At 42.6% G+C, this 14,811-nt stretch overlaps 1 protein-coding gene across 2 annotated transcripts in view; it reads right to left on the bottom strand.

Moving 5' to 3' along the window:
* OGT (O-linked N-acetylglucosamine (GlcNAc) transferase) overlaps positions 1-14,811 on the bottom strand; it is a 38,891-nt gene that overhangs the window by 9,962 nt on the left and 14,118 nt on the right. For both annotated transcript variants that reach the window (XM_016151059.2, XM_016151069.2), the window contains exons 6-19: positions 13,203-13,282; positions 12,450-12,645; positions 12,052-12,192; positions 11,367-11,467; positions 11,063-11,216; positions 10,877-10,978; positions 10,501-10,680; positions 9,654-9,812; positions 9,407-9,496; positions 4,833-4,958; positions 4,284-4,454; positions 4,056-4,172; positions 3,794-3,964; positions 2,071-2,223 (exon numbers count right to left, since the gene is read on the bottom strand). In XM_016151059.2, the coding sequence (XP_016006545.1) occupies positions 2,071-2,223; positions 3,794-3,964; positions 4,056-4,172; positions 4,284-4,454; positions 4,833-4,958; positions 9,407-9,496; positions 9,654-9,812; positions 10,501-10,680; positions 10,877-10,978; positions 11,063-11,216; positions 11,367-11,467; positions 12,052-12,192; positions 12,450-12,645; positions 13,203-13,282 (1,941 nt within the window). The remainder of the gene's footprint in view (positions 1-2,070; positions 2,224-3,793; positions 3,965-4,055; positions 4,173-4,283; positions 4,455-4,832; positions 4,959-9,406; positions 9,497-9,653; positions 9,813-10,500; positions 10,681-10,876; positions 10,979-11,062; positions 11,217-11,366; positions 11,468-12,051; positions 12,193-12,449; positions 12,646-13,202; positions 13,283-14,811) is intronic.

The raw sequence follows: 14,811 nt of genomic DNA, 5'->3' as shown, positions 1-14,811 counted from the left end.
CCCAAGATAAATGGCCAATGGACATGAAAAGATGCTCAGCTTCACTAGCTATGGGGGAAATGCAAATCAAAAACACAATGAAATACCACCTCACACCTCTAAGAATGTCTGTCATCAACAGGATAAGTCATAACAAGTGTTGGAGATGTTGTGGGGGAAAAGGAGCCCTCATACACTGCTGGTGGGAATGTAAACGGGTACAGACACTATGGAAAACAATATGGAGGTTCCTCAAAAAATTAAGAATAAAATTACCATATGACCCAGCAATCCTTCTTCTGGGTATTTACCCAAAAAAACTTGAAAACATTTATCCGCAACTTTATATGCACCCCGATGTTCATAGCAGCATTTGTTCACAGCAGCCAAGACACGGAAACGATCAAAATACCCATTGATATGTGACTGAATAAAGATGTGGTCCATATATGCAATGGTATGTTACTCAGCCGTAAGCAAAGATGAAATACTGCCATTTGCAACATGGACCTTGAGATTATCATGCTAAGTGAAATAAGTCAGAAGTTGAGAACCATATGATTTCACTAACATATGGGATATAAAATTAAAAGTAACCACTTAACAATCAGAGACTTATGGGCAAGGACACTGGATTTGTGGTTACCAGAGGGAAGGGGGGAGGTAGATAGGCGTCAGCAGAGGGGGTTCAAATTTTTGGTGGCAAAAGGAAATTTAACTTAGGGTGGTGAATATACAATGCAACATACATATGACATATTATTGAATTATACACTTGAAATCTATTTGATTTTATTAACCAATATCACCTAATAAATTTTTAAAAATTATAAAATAATAAAAAGATCATAACCCATGATCAAGTGGGTTGCAAGGTTGGTTTAATATCCACAAATCAATTAATGTGATACACCATGTAAACAAAACAAAGGATAAAAATCACATCATATCAACAAGATTCAGAATAAAGCATTTTACAAAATCCAACATGCATTTATAATAAAAAAAAAACTCTCAGCAAAGCAGGGATGGGGGAACATACCTCTATGTAATAAAGGCCTTATATGACAAACCCACACCTAATCCCATACTTAACAATGAAAAGCTGAAAGCTTTGTAAGTAAGTTCAGGAACAAGACAAGGATGTCCAGTTTCACCACTTTTATTCAACATAGTATTGGAAGTCCTAGCCTCAGTAATCGGACAAGAAAAAAGAAATAAAGACTTCTAAATTGGAAAGGAAGGAGGAAAACTGTCATCATCTGCAGAAGACGCGATCCTATATAGAAAGAACTCGTGCACTGTGGGTGGGATGGCAAACTGATGCAGCCACTATCGAAAACAGTATGGAAGTTCCTCAAAAAAATAAAACTACCTTATGACCCAGAAATTCCACTTCTGGGTATTTATTTGAAAAAAAAATCCAAAATATTAATTTGTAAAGATATATGCATCCCTATTATTTATAACAGCTGAGCTATGGAAGCAATCTAACTGTTCATTGATAAACAATTCAATAAAGATGTAATATATAATGGAATATTACTCAGCCATAAAAAAAGAACGAAATCTTGCCATTAGGGACAACATGGATGGACCTAGAGGGTATTATGCTTAGTGAAATAAGTCAGACAGAGAAAGACAAACACCATATGATTTCACGTCTAGGTGGAACCTAAAGAACAAAATGAAGAAAACAAAAACAGACTCACAGATATAGAGAACAAAGTGGTGATGGCCAGATAGGAGGGGGACTGGGTGAAAAAGTTAAAGGGATTAAGAAGTACAAATTGGTAGTCACTAAACAGTCACTGGGATGTGAAGTACAGCGTAGGGAATACAGTCAATAATATTGTCATAACTACATACAGTGTCAAATGGGTACTAGATCAGGGCAGTCATTTCGTAAGGTGTGTTTATATTTATCTAATCACTGTTGGACGCCTGAAACTAATATGATATTGTATGTCAACTGTAATTGAAAAATAAATGAACTGAAAAAAAAAGAAAAAAAAAAAGGAGGAAATCGGCACGGCGGCTCCCAAATGGGAGTGGGGGAGCCTCCATAAGACGGCCTGTGCACATACTCACATTTGCCCACATCTGCAAAGTAGAAGGGTCAATTTTATATAACTGATTAAAGTTACAGTACACAATGGCATCTTCTGGTAACCCGTACTGAGAACGTGTGGTTACAATAATGGTACGGGGCACCTCTTCTCCAGTGGCAGCCTTATTGTTGATCTAGAACAAGAAAGAAAACATGATGATTGTAAAGTCGGCATAGTCCAGTATTTTTTAATCAGTAAGGAATCCTTAAGATGCAAAATGGTATGACCATTATCAATTACATCGCTGAACTAGGAGAAAATATCCATGACATTTTAAGTTAAAAAGAACAATGCTATAGCATCACCTTAAATTTGGGGGTGTTGCATTATGAAACCTCTCACTCTAGCCAAAATGCTCTCTTCAAAACAGTATCAATTCAACAAGCTTTCACTCACTCTTTTATTCATGAATGCGATGTCCTTTTCTAAAATGTGTTCACCCTTCAAAAGTCAATTCATTCCTCCAAATAATCTCTACTAAGACTTTCTCTCCCCACACTGATCATCCTGATTTCTGAGCGTCTGTGTGCACAATTATAGTCTAATCTTTCAATTCCCACACATCTGGGTACTGCCTTACACTGTTATTTAACTATCCAGGTGTGTATGGACTCTTCATACATAAGGGCATTGGGGTCTGTCTACACTCAAATTCCTATGCATTTCATGAACTACATTTTTGTTTAACTTATGCATGTCTGCCTTATTGTTTCAAATGCCAGTTAATCAGAGGGGAAAACACACATTAGTCTTTTTAGCCCAGTATACATTATGAGCAATTATTATCAATTCCTTTACCTCCTCCTAAGGAGCTGGCCTGACAGCAGAGTTCACTTGAAGCACCCATTGTATAAACTGTTAATCCTAAGAGGTCAGACATCTTTGCCTTATGATCTCTTGACAGAGCTACATACTTATGTATTCGAGCATGCAATATATATTTATTGGGCACATACTAGATTACTGAGGCTAAGACACAGGCCCTAAAGTAATTCAACTCAGTGGCAAATACAAAACCAGGAAATGATGTGTTGTGTGGGATGGAAAGATATATCCCAAATGTTACAGAAGTCACACTACACAGCAGCATCACAGAAATGTAAAGCAAAACCACAATGTGATACCACCTTGCACCTGTCAGGATGGCCGTCATCAATAAATCGCCAAATGACAAGTGGTAGCAAGGATGTAGAGAGAAGGGAACCCTCGTGCACTGCTGGTGGGATGGCAAACTGGTGCAGCCACTACAGAAAACAGTCTGGAGGTTCCTCAAAATATTAAAACTAGAACGACCTTATGACCCAGCAATTCTACTTCTGGATATTTATCTGGAGACACACAGGGATAAAGAGAGGCACAGATCCCCGAAGGAGCTCTCTGGACCAAGAATCTTAAAGATGAGTACGATTTAACTAGGAAAAGGATAATTTAGTTACAGGAGCGAGTTCACCACCACTAAAAGTAAAGCCACAGGCAGGGAATGACAAAGCATTGACATAGTGGACTCCCACTAAGTCACCTGCTGGGCTGAAGCCAGGAGACCTTTACAATCAGACAAACCTATGTGAGATGTCAATTTCCACTGAACTCATTTCCTAGTCTATAACGGAATAACGATGCTTGCCTCCTAGAGTTATTATGAGATTTAATAAAGATAAATGCCTCTTGTTGGTACATGTTATGCTCTATCATTCTCTTCTCACCTGGGTAGTGGCCAGCCCATTGCTAATACTGAATCCGTTAATTGTTATCTGAATCTGTCCTCTGTTAATCATTTCGATAACCGCTTCTGCAATGGTGTTCATCGGAATGACTGGCATGTTCAGAGCGGTGTTACTGCTGTCTGCATTGTCTCCTCCATCAGGACATTTCATCTTAAAAAAAAGGACACAAAATGCATATTAGGAAGAAGACCCCAGATGCAGATGACTTGACTTCATTTGACAATATTAAGCAGGCTCTGACCTTGACGATTTTCACATCTGGTAGACTATCAAGGAATGCTTTGAGGTCGATGCCATTCAGAACAATCCGATTGTCGTAAATGTGTCCATTGGACTTAAAATCGATGACTGCTTTTTTCTAATGGAAAAACAGTTTCAGACACGTCTTGTTGGATGCGCAGAGACAACAGCAAGAAACTAAATGACTGCAGTTCTTTGCGATTCCCCATAGCACTGTTTTTCTACCTACCTTCAGGTGAGGGAACATATTTGCATGATCCCCAATAAAGAAAGTATGGGGCATATAAGCCAGCTTCTCGGAGTACTGCTCGGCGACCTCAGCAGGTGAGGTTTCCTGATCAGTGATGATGTAATCCATGAAGAGCGCACCACTTGTCCCAGGGTACCCCAGCCACATCGCCTGAGAGAGAAATCAGACCAAAACCGACTAAGAACCCTCAACCAAAGGGTCCAAAACTAAAAATAAGTAAAACAAGGAAGACTGACTTTGGCTGTCAAGAGCAATCCAGTAGTACTTTAGATACAACTTCTAAGCACTAAAATATTTTCCCAATTTACAAGACAACTATTTATACCTATGAATTGCATTTCTCCACATACATGTACCTGTGGGTGCTGTGTTCCACACTCAAAATTTTATCCCTGTACATTTCAAGAACTACTTTTCTTACATCATGCGCATCTGCCCTCGATGCCAGGCAAACAGACCAAAAACAAAAAAAAAAGGAGAAAAACACAACCAGTAAACACTGGGAGCAATTACTATTAATTTCTTTACCTGAATAGGAGCCGGCCTGAGAGCAAAGAGCTCGTTTCGAGCACCCTTGGTATAACCATTCATGTTTATCAGAATGTGTATACCATCCTGATGGATGCGATCAGCTGCTTTTCCATTGCATGGAATCTACAGAATAAAAAATAAGAACTCGTTACGTAGAGTCTCAGACTAATCCAATTTGATTTTATGGTATTAAACAGAATTCAGATTCCCAGATGCAAAATACAAATTATAACGTAGGGTAAAAAATCTAGTTAAGGATCATCATCATGGCTCCGAAGCATCACAGAAACGGGGTAGATCTGACCCCTAAACAACCCAGGCTTGGACTACACAGGTCCACTCATACACTTTTTTCCCCCAATAAATTGGAAAAATTTTTGGAGATCTGTGACACTGAAAAAATTTGCAGACAAATCACATAACCTAGACCTACTGAAAGAATTAAGAAAAAGTGAGTTATGCCATGAACTCAGGAAATACAGATATTAATTCACTTTATCATTTATAAATCTATTATTAAACGTTAAAACTGATTTAAAAATAACACACGCGCACAGAGAGACCATACAGGACTTCATTTGCAGTCAAGAAAAATGTAAACAAACACCAAGATGCAGTACTGAACCATGAAATTAACTGTGACATTACTGTAACTTCACAGCCACCTGCTGCTGCCAGCAAGCGCTTCAGCGGCAAGAGACCAGTCGTCTCCAGGTGAGTTTATTTCTCCAGTGAAATGCATAGCGCAGTCACAAGCGATCCCAAAGTTTGTGTGTTTTCCACTGTGTTTAGTGCAATACCATAAACCTTGAATAACACCCTGGCCTGTAAGTAGGTGCCACTAGTGATGCTGGACGTGCTCCCAAGAAGCAAAGAAAAGTCATGACGTTACAAGAAAAATAAAAGCTCAGTTGCTGGATACGTCGCAGAGAGTGAGTGACGTGTGCAGCGGCACTGCCCGCCCTTTCAAGATAAATGAATCCAGTGGCAGGACCATTATAAGAGAGGAAGACGAAATTTGTGACGCCGTCTCTGCAGCTATGCCAGCGGGCTCAGAAAACTTGCATTTCTTGTGAAATGCCTTCTTATCTCGTATTGAAAATGCCAGATTACTGTAAGAAAGACATGCCTATAGACTAATATGATTCGAGAAAATGCCGAGTCATTGTGTGACAGCTTAAAGCAAAAAAAAGGAAGGTGAAGGATCTGAGGTTAGAGAATTTAACGCTAGCAAAGGATGGTTTGATAATTTTAGAAAGCGGTTCGGCTTTAAAAATGTCAGGCGAACAGGAGAAGCAGCTTCTGCCAACCAAGAGGCAGCAGACGAGTTCCCAGACGCCACTAAGAAAATCACTGAGAGATAAGAGTGTCTGGCTGAACAGGTTTTTAAATCAGACACAAGTGGCCTATTCTGGGGGGAAAGTGGCACAAAGGACATTTATTAGTAAGGAAGAGAAGGGAGCGCTGGGATCTGAGGCAGGAAAGGACAGGTTAACTCCGCTTTTGGCATCGCAGGCGGGTTTGCGATCAGGACGGCCGTCGTCTACGAAGCTGCTGTCCCCAGAGCCTGGGAGAGGGCATGAACGCCAGCTGCCGGTCTTTGGAATGTACGAGAAGGCCGAGACACAAAAAACAAGCGCCCTCTTTCTGCATCGGTTCCATTGCTGCTTTGTCCCTGAGGTCAGGAAGCACCTTGCGAGGGAGGGGTTGCCCTTTTAAGCTCCTTTGAAACTGCATGACGCCCCTGGCCACCCAGAACCCCATGGGTTCTACGGCGAAGGTGTCAAAATGGACTACTTGCCCTAGACGCAACATCCCTAATTGGCCTCTGGGTCAGGGGTTGTCAGGACCTTATAGGCTCATCAGGCACACTCCCCACAGAAAGGACTGTCGACACTATGAGGGACACCACGGACGTCAACGGCATGGAAGGGAACCCCAAGAGAGAATGTCACAGAAGCCTGAAAGGATGACACCACTGAAGATGCCATCCTCGTTTATCAAAGCTGTGAAAGCCACTGAGCCCCAATGACAAGCTCCTGATGGAGGAAACTATCCAGACGCTGTGCCTGACTTCAGAGGGTTTGCAATGTGCTGATCAAGAAAACCATGAAGGAGATGTGGATGTGACAAGAAAGATCTCTGGGGGGAGAAGGGTTTTAAGATACAGATCTTGGAGAAATTCAAGAGCTAGTGACACCATGCTCGAGGAGGTTACAGAGGACTCCATGGAGGTGAGCGCACCCGAACCAGCGCCAGGCGACAAGGGAGATTCGTGGAGGCAGCAGTGCTGGAGACTAGGCGGACACAGGGACAGCAGGGCCCTCCCTCTGTGACGCGGGCACTGGACCCACAGCACACGGTGGGGGAAGGAGTGGGACCGTCTTCCATTTTCAGAGAAATGAAAGAGCAAAAGGGTCCAATAGACACGGCAATGTATTTCTGAAGAGTTACACGGACTGGCATGCCTGCCCTGCCTCTGTCCCCGAGATGGCGAGACCAGCCCTCCCCCTCCTCAGCCTACTCTGTGTGAGGATGACGAGGCGGCGGCCTTTATGGTGCTCCGTCTCCACTAGCAAGTAATCATTACGCAAGACAGTCAATAAACTTAGCTGTTGGGATGCGTGTGTGTCTTCACGTGGAAATCCCAAGAACGGAATGAGACATTTCTGTGTCATCATCGTCACCGCCTATGTAGTCACCAACGAAGAACACTGTATGCAAGACTCGAATGGAAGCCCCTACCCTTACACAGGCCTAAGGTGAGTGCTTGTTAACAGTAAACGAATAGGTGGTGGCTGCACAGTGCAGCAGGTAGCACGCAGAAGGTCTTGGGTTCGCGCCCCAGGTAGAGCCACGGACCATACCCCAGGTGCGCGCCGCGAGCACGTGGGAGGAGACACCCCACCTTCAGCGATCCGGTTCTTAAGGAGAGACGGCGACGTCCGTAGGTCAGGGGTGGAGGGGGGGTATTTAATGAGGGAGGGGGAAGGACATAATAGTAAACTAATAATGTTATTTTCCTGTTGTTTCGTAACTTCGCTTTTGAAGAATTACATTACTGTCCAGAAAGCCCCGTCCCTCCTGAGAACGTCCAGTGTTTTGCATCATGTGAGATAATACTCACGTAGGCGCCGACAGATGACTCATCTTGTAAAGAGACAATGTTAACTTCATGGTATTGCTAAAACGGTGCAGTGTTATAAATGTATTGTCTTCCTTATGATTTTCTCAATAAGGTTCTCTTTTCTCTAGCTTACTTTACTATAAGAATACAATATGTAACACATATGACATACAAGACATGTGTTCACTGACTGTTTATGCTAACGGTAGGCTCCCGCTCAACAGTGGCTGTCAGTAGTTAAGTTTCTGGGAAGTCAGAATTTATATGTGGATTTGCGACTACATGGCGGTGGGCGTCCTTAAACCCTGCACTGTTCAAAAATCCAACTGTGCAGAGGAAGGAGAATTTCCTTCGAGACTGAATGACTAACAAGGCTTCATAGGAGTCGGTGTCTGAAATGGGCCTTCGAAGATGGCTAGGAGAGTCTGAGGAGCTGGACAGGATATAATCTTGGTAGAGAACAGTATGGATAAAAAACAGAGGAAACTGTGTGGTGGGTTTAAAAAAAGGTGAGTAGGTCATTTCCATTTGGTACGGGGTTTACATGAGGGTAACCTGGTGGGTGACAAGGGTCTGCAAAGACACAGAGAGGCTGGGAAGGCCGTGTGAGGAGTCTGTACTCCATCAACAAGCACCGAGTCCCTGAAGGTCTCAAGGTGGGGGGACGATAGGCCTCTTGGCCACAGAGTCCAACCCTACATCGAAAACAGGCAGGTGTACTTCTGAAGCAAGAATTATATTGCGGAAGACGTTGGGACATATTATTTATTAAATGATAAGTCTCACAATCCTTCTGCTATACTTCGCATATCACTAATAGTCCCCAAGGGGCCAATAGCGTCTATTAAAAAAACTCTAGTCTACACTCTCAGCAACTTAATTCCCTCATGGGTTTTGATCCTTTGTGCCTACAGCACCTGGTATTCCTAGGTGGTCTCCCATCTAACCAGGCCTGACCCTGCTTAGCTTCCGAGATGAGATGAGATCAGGCACGTTCAGGGTGGTGCGGCCGTGAACACGTTTCAATCTTAATTTATCATGAAACTTATGTTCCTAGAGCAAGTATAGAAATAAAGATAACCAACGGCTGAGGCCCATGAAAATAAATAGGTGTATAGACCTATCGATTCTTCTTCTAAGCTACCATTTTGTTCAAGTTATTTACAGTTAATATTAAGTATCTACTGTCACAAGCGCTGGCTCAATCCCCAGAAAAGTTTTATGTCCAAGCACAAATACACCATATTTCTAGTTTCATCTGCAACCTCAACAAAATCCATGTCAATCATAAATGTAAATGATCATGGAAATAAGGTCAAAGCAGTTGCCCATATGTAGTAGCTGAAGTTACGTACTCGTCACGAAAAGTACAAGCTATACACCAACAGTTCTAGTCACGATTTGCTCAAAAAAAGAAAAGTTGGAAGTTAAGAATTTCACCTACCTGTGAAAGATCAATGAAATGATTGGCTTCTGCCATCACCTTCACCCGGAAGTTTGTGCCATCATCTGGGCTCAGGGCGTAACAGAATACCTGAAGGGCGACACAGAGCCTATTTAATAACCTTGGCCCAAACCTTCCCAAAAAGTCACTGGGCTTGACACCTAATGATGACAACAAAGGCACCACTGTGGGTTTGTGTGGTTTGTTCTATTAAGAAACGGTGGCTCTAGGGAAACTCCAGGCTTACCTCAAATTTGTCAGGGTTGTGCATGCCCGGGATAGACTGCATAAGGTGCGAAGTGGGGTGATTCCCAAAGTCAGAACTCACGTAGCCGACGCGCAGTCGCCCATCACTGAGCTTCAAGTCCTTTGGGTGTTCATATAGTGGTTTGTGAAGGACGTTGATCTACCAATGGAATCCAATGCTTGTTAGTAAAGGTGAGTCTATACATCAATTTTCTTCTAGGAAAAAAGACTAAAAACACACCACCAAACCTGCACCTCACACCTGTTGGGAACGATTTGCCCAGAATAGTTCATTTAATGCACAGAGCCAGCTCAACGCTACCTTAGCGTTTTACACAATGTGCTTCATACTTTGACATGTTCCCTCAGAAACAGCCTGAGCAAATCTGAGACTTGTAGAAAGGAGGTGGTGTAGACAGCATGATGAACCCTTCAGTTCAGAAAATTCTGGAGGGAAGCATCGAAAAAGCCCAAACAAACGGAACTACACCTAGTGCTCCAATAGATTCTGCCGAGCAAACTCCCACCTTTGATCAAGTACATACTGGTCTAATTCGCAAAGGTGAGTATAAAATTCTGAACACTTCGTCAAACATCATTTTCATACTGAAGGAAAACACCGTCGGTCTATTGCTCCTGTTTCAGTCAAGAATCCCACCTTTTGGGACGGACTGGGTTCTGACCGAGACAGGACACAATGGAAGGAAGGGGCTTCCGGGCAGCTGGCAAAGCTTCATTTCTCAACTTGGGTGGTGTTCGCCTTATGATAACTCACTAAGCAACACATTCGATTCCTGTAGCTTCTGTATGTGTCTTACTTCGTAACAAAAAGACTGAAGGACTCGCACCTTGTCCAAGCAGAGGTTCCCGTGCCGCTCAGCAATAGCCTTCCTGAAGCCATGAGAAAGAGGATAGAGCATACTATGGTGAGGGTGCACAGAGGGCAACCTATTCTTCTCTAGCTGGTCAGCCACGATACTGACCAACTTCTTCATTCGCTCATCATAGTCTGTCCAATCACAGACAATCTAGAGGAGGCAAAGAAGAAGTTACACAGAAAGCCCTATTCCGGCATTTAACATTTACGTGTCTTTGGCCTAAAGTCACGTCAGTCAGTTAACTTATTAAAAAACAGTCTCCAAGCAGGCTTTGATTAATATGGCACAAAACAATTCAAAGGTGATTACAACACTGAAAGCCAGTTACTGGCCTGTTATTCTTTACCTGCAGGCAATGAGCCAAGTTACAATAAGCATCAGGAAAATCAGGTTTAAGTTTCAGAGCAGTGCGGTAAGAAGCTATTGCTTCTGGAATATTCCCTGAATCCTAGAAATAGAGTGGAATGGTTAAAATTTTTCTAAAATTCAACAGTAGGTGCTAAGAGGCACACATTGTAATCAACAGGAGTACCTTGTGAATGGAAGCCAGATTGCTGTGGGCATCTGCAAACGCAGGGTTAATCTGAATGGCACGAGTGTAACACTGCAAGGCTCCCTGAACATCCTGCATCTCCTTCAGAGTGTTTCCCATGTTAGAATAGGCGTCAGCAAAGGTAGGACTGATTCTAAAGGACGGGACACAGGTGGGATGTATCTAGGACCAAAACCTCGAACCCCCAGTAACGCCGAATTTACTGTTCTTATTTAGCCCGTGCCAAAGGTGCCAAACATCACACATCATTTTTAAAAAGAAGAGAAGGCTGGGAGCCTCTCACCGAATCGCCTCCTTATAGTGCATGAGCGCTTCCTGCAGTTTCCCCTGCTGCTGCAGCACACTCGCCAGGTTCGAATGGGCAGCAGCGAACTCTGGGAAGACCTAGTAGGCAAGAAGACTGAGTTCAGAAGACCCGCTAGAACGGCAGTGATGACTTCTGCCCTCCGACGATGACTTTACTTGGGGACCTTGACATCCCTATGCTTCTCCCCGCCTTCTCCAAGCCTACTCATGCGTCAAAGCCGAGTGGCTCCAATCCTACCTGTTCCTTCGTCTTGCACCTCTCCTTGTTTCAAAACACAACGAGGCAGACCTCGCTTCATCTTCATTTATGCTGACAGCGCGGCACCTCCCTTCTGAAATCTCTTGCTCCTCAACTACCACACCTACCAACCACCATTATGGCTGAACTTGTATATTTACCGCTAAGTTCTCTTGAACTATAGTTCACTGTGCGATTTTTCTGTGCAGATCTCATCTACCCATAGACTAACAAACTCAGCATGTAGGGCCAGTCTTAAATGTCGCGCAGGTTCTCACTCATACCTTAGGTACTCAATTACTGGTCCAGCGAGTGAGTCGCCCACTGTTTCTACCGAACAGGTGGGTGATGCGGCGAACTCAGCGGCCTCCCTCCCTCTACTACCCCACAGACGAAAGCCCCAGGCACGCCGCCCCCAACGTACTTCTAACGCTTTACGATACAAGCGGACCGCCTCCTCGATGTTTCCCTGCTCTCGCTTGATGTTGGCCAGGTTATTCAGCGAGTCCGCATGGGTGGGACACAGCCGGAGAGCTGTGTTGTAACAGTCTTCCGCTTCAGCAACCTAGGAAACAAAACGAACTATTCGCAGCCCGTACAGGGGGAGCCCAGAACCACCAGTGACGTCACTCTAACGATTGCTTAGTTAAGCCTACTGGCTGGTAAGGTTCCCGAAAATAGGTATTTCTGTTACTTTCCCTCTTAACCAAAACTCCAAAGGAAAACAATTTACCACCTCGATACTTAACTCAGTATGTACAAGAAAAAGACTATTTTAATCCTGCCAGGTAACAAAGAAATAGACGGAATAAACGTCCTTACACTGCCCTTCTCTTTGAGAGCATTGGCTAGGTTGCAGTAAGCGTCAGGGAAATGTGGTTGCAGTTCAATAGCTCGCCTGTAGGTGTCTATGGCCAGATCTATCAGGCCTTGCTCATAGTATACACAAGCCAGGTTGCCGTGCACCACTGCATGATTTGGACTCAAGCTTAGAGCGCGAAGGTAAGCTGCCACAGCTCTGTAAATAAAGAACACACACACACGAAATGCAACTAACTTTTAATGGATGCTTTGTTACAATTAATTCATGCTATGCTATACCAAAGTATATCAATTAATTGTAATTAGTTCCCATTAAGTCATGCTATACTAAACCTCCAATCAAAACTGCACCTTAATAAAATACTTTTACACTGAGAGGTTTTCTATTCACACATAATAAATAGGCTTTCCTTTGACAACAACAAAGAAAGTTGAAAGTCAGGATTTACTTAGCTTTGTGAATAGGATCAAAGGAATAAGTTAGTCTAAAAGATAACCACATCAACATTTTTACAATAACGAAACTTTCGACTGAACTCCGAGTGAGGACAATGGCTTTGTCGAACGCCAACAATAAAATCAGGCAGTGATACCTATGAATAAAAGGTAACAGCAGACGTGGTCAGGGCAAAGCAACATACTGGAAAAGGAAAATGTTATTTCAATGGACCACTGTCATAATTTCAGTCTAAACTCTCAAAGGTCAGCACAACAAAGACTCAAGAAAATTTATCAAACAGAACATTCTCTTACCTGTCAAAAATCCGTGCCTCTTTCAAGACATTTCCTAAGTTGATATAAGCATCGAGAAAGTTGGGGTCAAGGGTGACAGCCTAAAAATTACAAGACAGTTACTTAAAGTTAGGATTGCAGGTTAATGTCCCAATGACAATTTTTTATTGAGATAATTTTAGACCTCCGATTAAATTTTCTAATATAATTCTTATTTTTCATTTTTAAAACCCAATTATTTTAGTACCTACTCATTATTCACTATCCACAAATCTCAACGTTATCAAAATAACTTCTCATGTAAAGAAGAAAATGTGTCCTGAAGGGAAAAGTTTAAATTGGCTCTACTCCAATTTCATTGAACTGAATACTTCCAATGGTTGGCCCTAACTCTTCTAAAAAATAACGGCAGGAAGCAGCAGCCAGCTCTAACCGAAAAAGAAAAAATCTCTACCGCAATAAATGTATACTCAGAAGACCTTAGGAAGCCATGTAATTTGAGCTGTATACTCCGACACATTACTTCAAGGAGATACTAAGCATTGAACGATTTCATCTCAAAGTTGTCTTAAACTATGACCAGGTGGCTCTGGAGCAGTGATGCTCAACCCCTGCAGTATATTTAGACTCCCCTCCTAACAGGTGCCTGGGCTCCATCACAGGGCAGTTAAATTCGACCCTCTGGCCATGGGTCCAGGACATCCCTGTCACTTAGAAGTACCTCAGGTGCAACCGAAGTGGAGAACCAGTGAGCAAGAGAGATGGGGACCCCTCTGGGGAGTTACTGCAAAGCCTAACTGAGCCCCTGAGAAGGTGAAGGTGGTAAGGAACTGAGTACATGAAAGATTCATGTAGAATGTGCCTCTTCACTTTGATGGCAACTCTATGGTAAAGATAACACGATATACTTAACATAGATGGTCTACAGTGATAGATGTCCACTCCAAAAACTTTTAACTTTTCATTATTAGGGAAAATTTCAAACCCATAGAGAGGCAGAGGACTATGACAAACCCAGGCCTGCATTATGCAGCTTCGGCATCATATTAGATCTTACTTAGTCTATATTTGACCTAACTCTCCCTCTTCCCAGGTCATTTTGAGGCTGATCCCAGGCATATCAGTCTATCAGAAAACATTTCAAATTGTATCTCAGGGACTAGACAAAATATTTGTTCCTCCCGTGTTATTTCCTGTAAATCAGAAATTAGAACTACAAGCTTAATCAGATTTGGGTTCTTTTCTCTTTTTGCAAGGCTACTGCCCTGGTGGAACTGTTTACTTCTATCACAAGGTACATACATAACATATGATTGTCTCTTTTCTGCCACTGATAAATTCCTAAATCTATTAATGGTGATAAATCTGACTCTATCATTTCTTCTTCATTTCTTAGCTAGAACAAACACTTCCATAAAAAGAAACTTCTCCCTATCGACTACTGGGTCACCTGAGGTCCGGTTCATACAAGGGAAGGGGGTCGTATACTTTATTCTTCCCTTTACTACCAGTTTTCAAAGTGAGTTGCTTATCTTCCAAAGGTGACCAATGAATTTCTACTGAATATAATTAAGAACTTATGGATTTAAACTATTTGATGAGTTTCAACACATTTCAGTTATTATTCCTA

Source organism: Rousettus aegyptiacus, unplaced genomic scaffold (genome assembly GCF_014176215.1).
Source record: "Rousettus aegyptiacus isolate mRouAeg1 unplaced genomic scaffold, mRouAeg1.p scaffold_m13_p_9, whole genome shotgun sequence".
NCBI classification, from domain to species: domain Eukaryota; kingdom Metazoa; phylum Chordata; class Mammalia; order Chiroptera; family Pteropodidae; genus Rousettus; species Rousettus aegyptiacus.
Note: the sequence above shows the minus strand (reverse complement) of the source record. Positions and strands in the feature narration are given on the sequence as shown.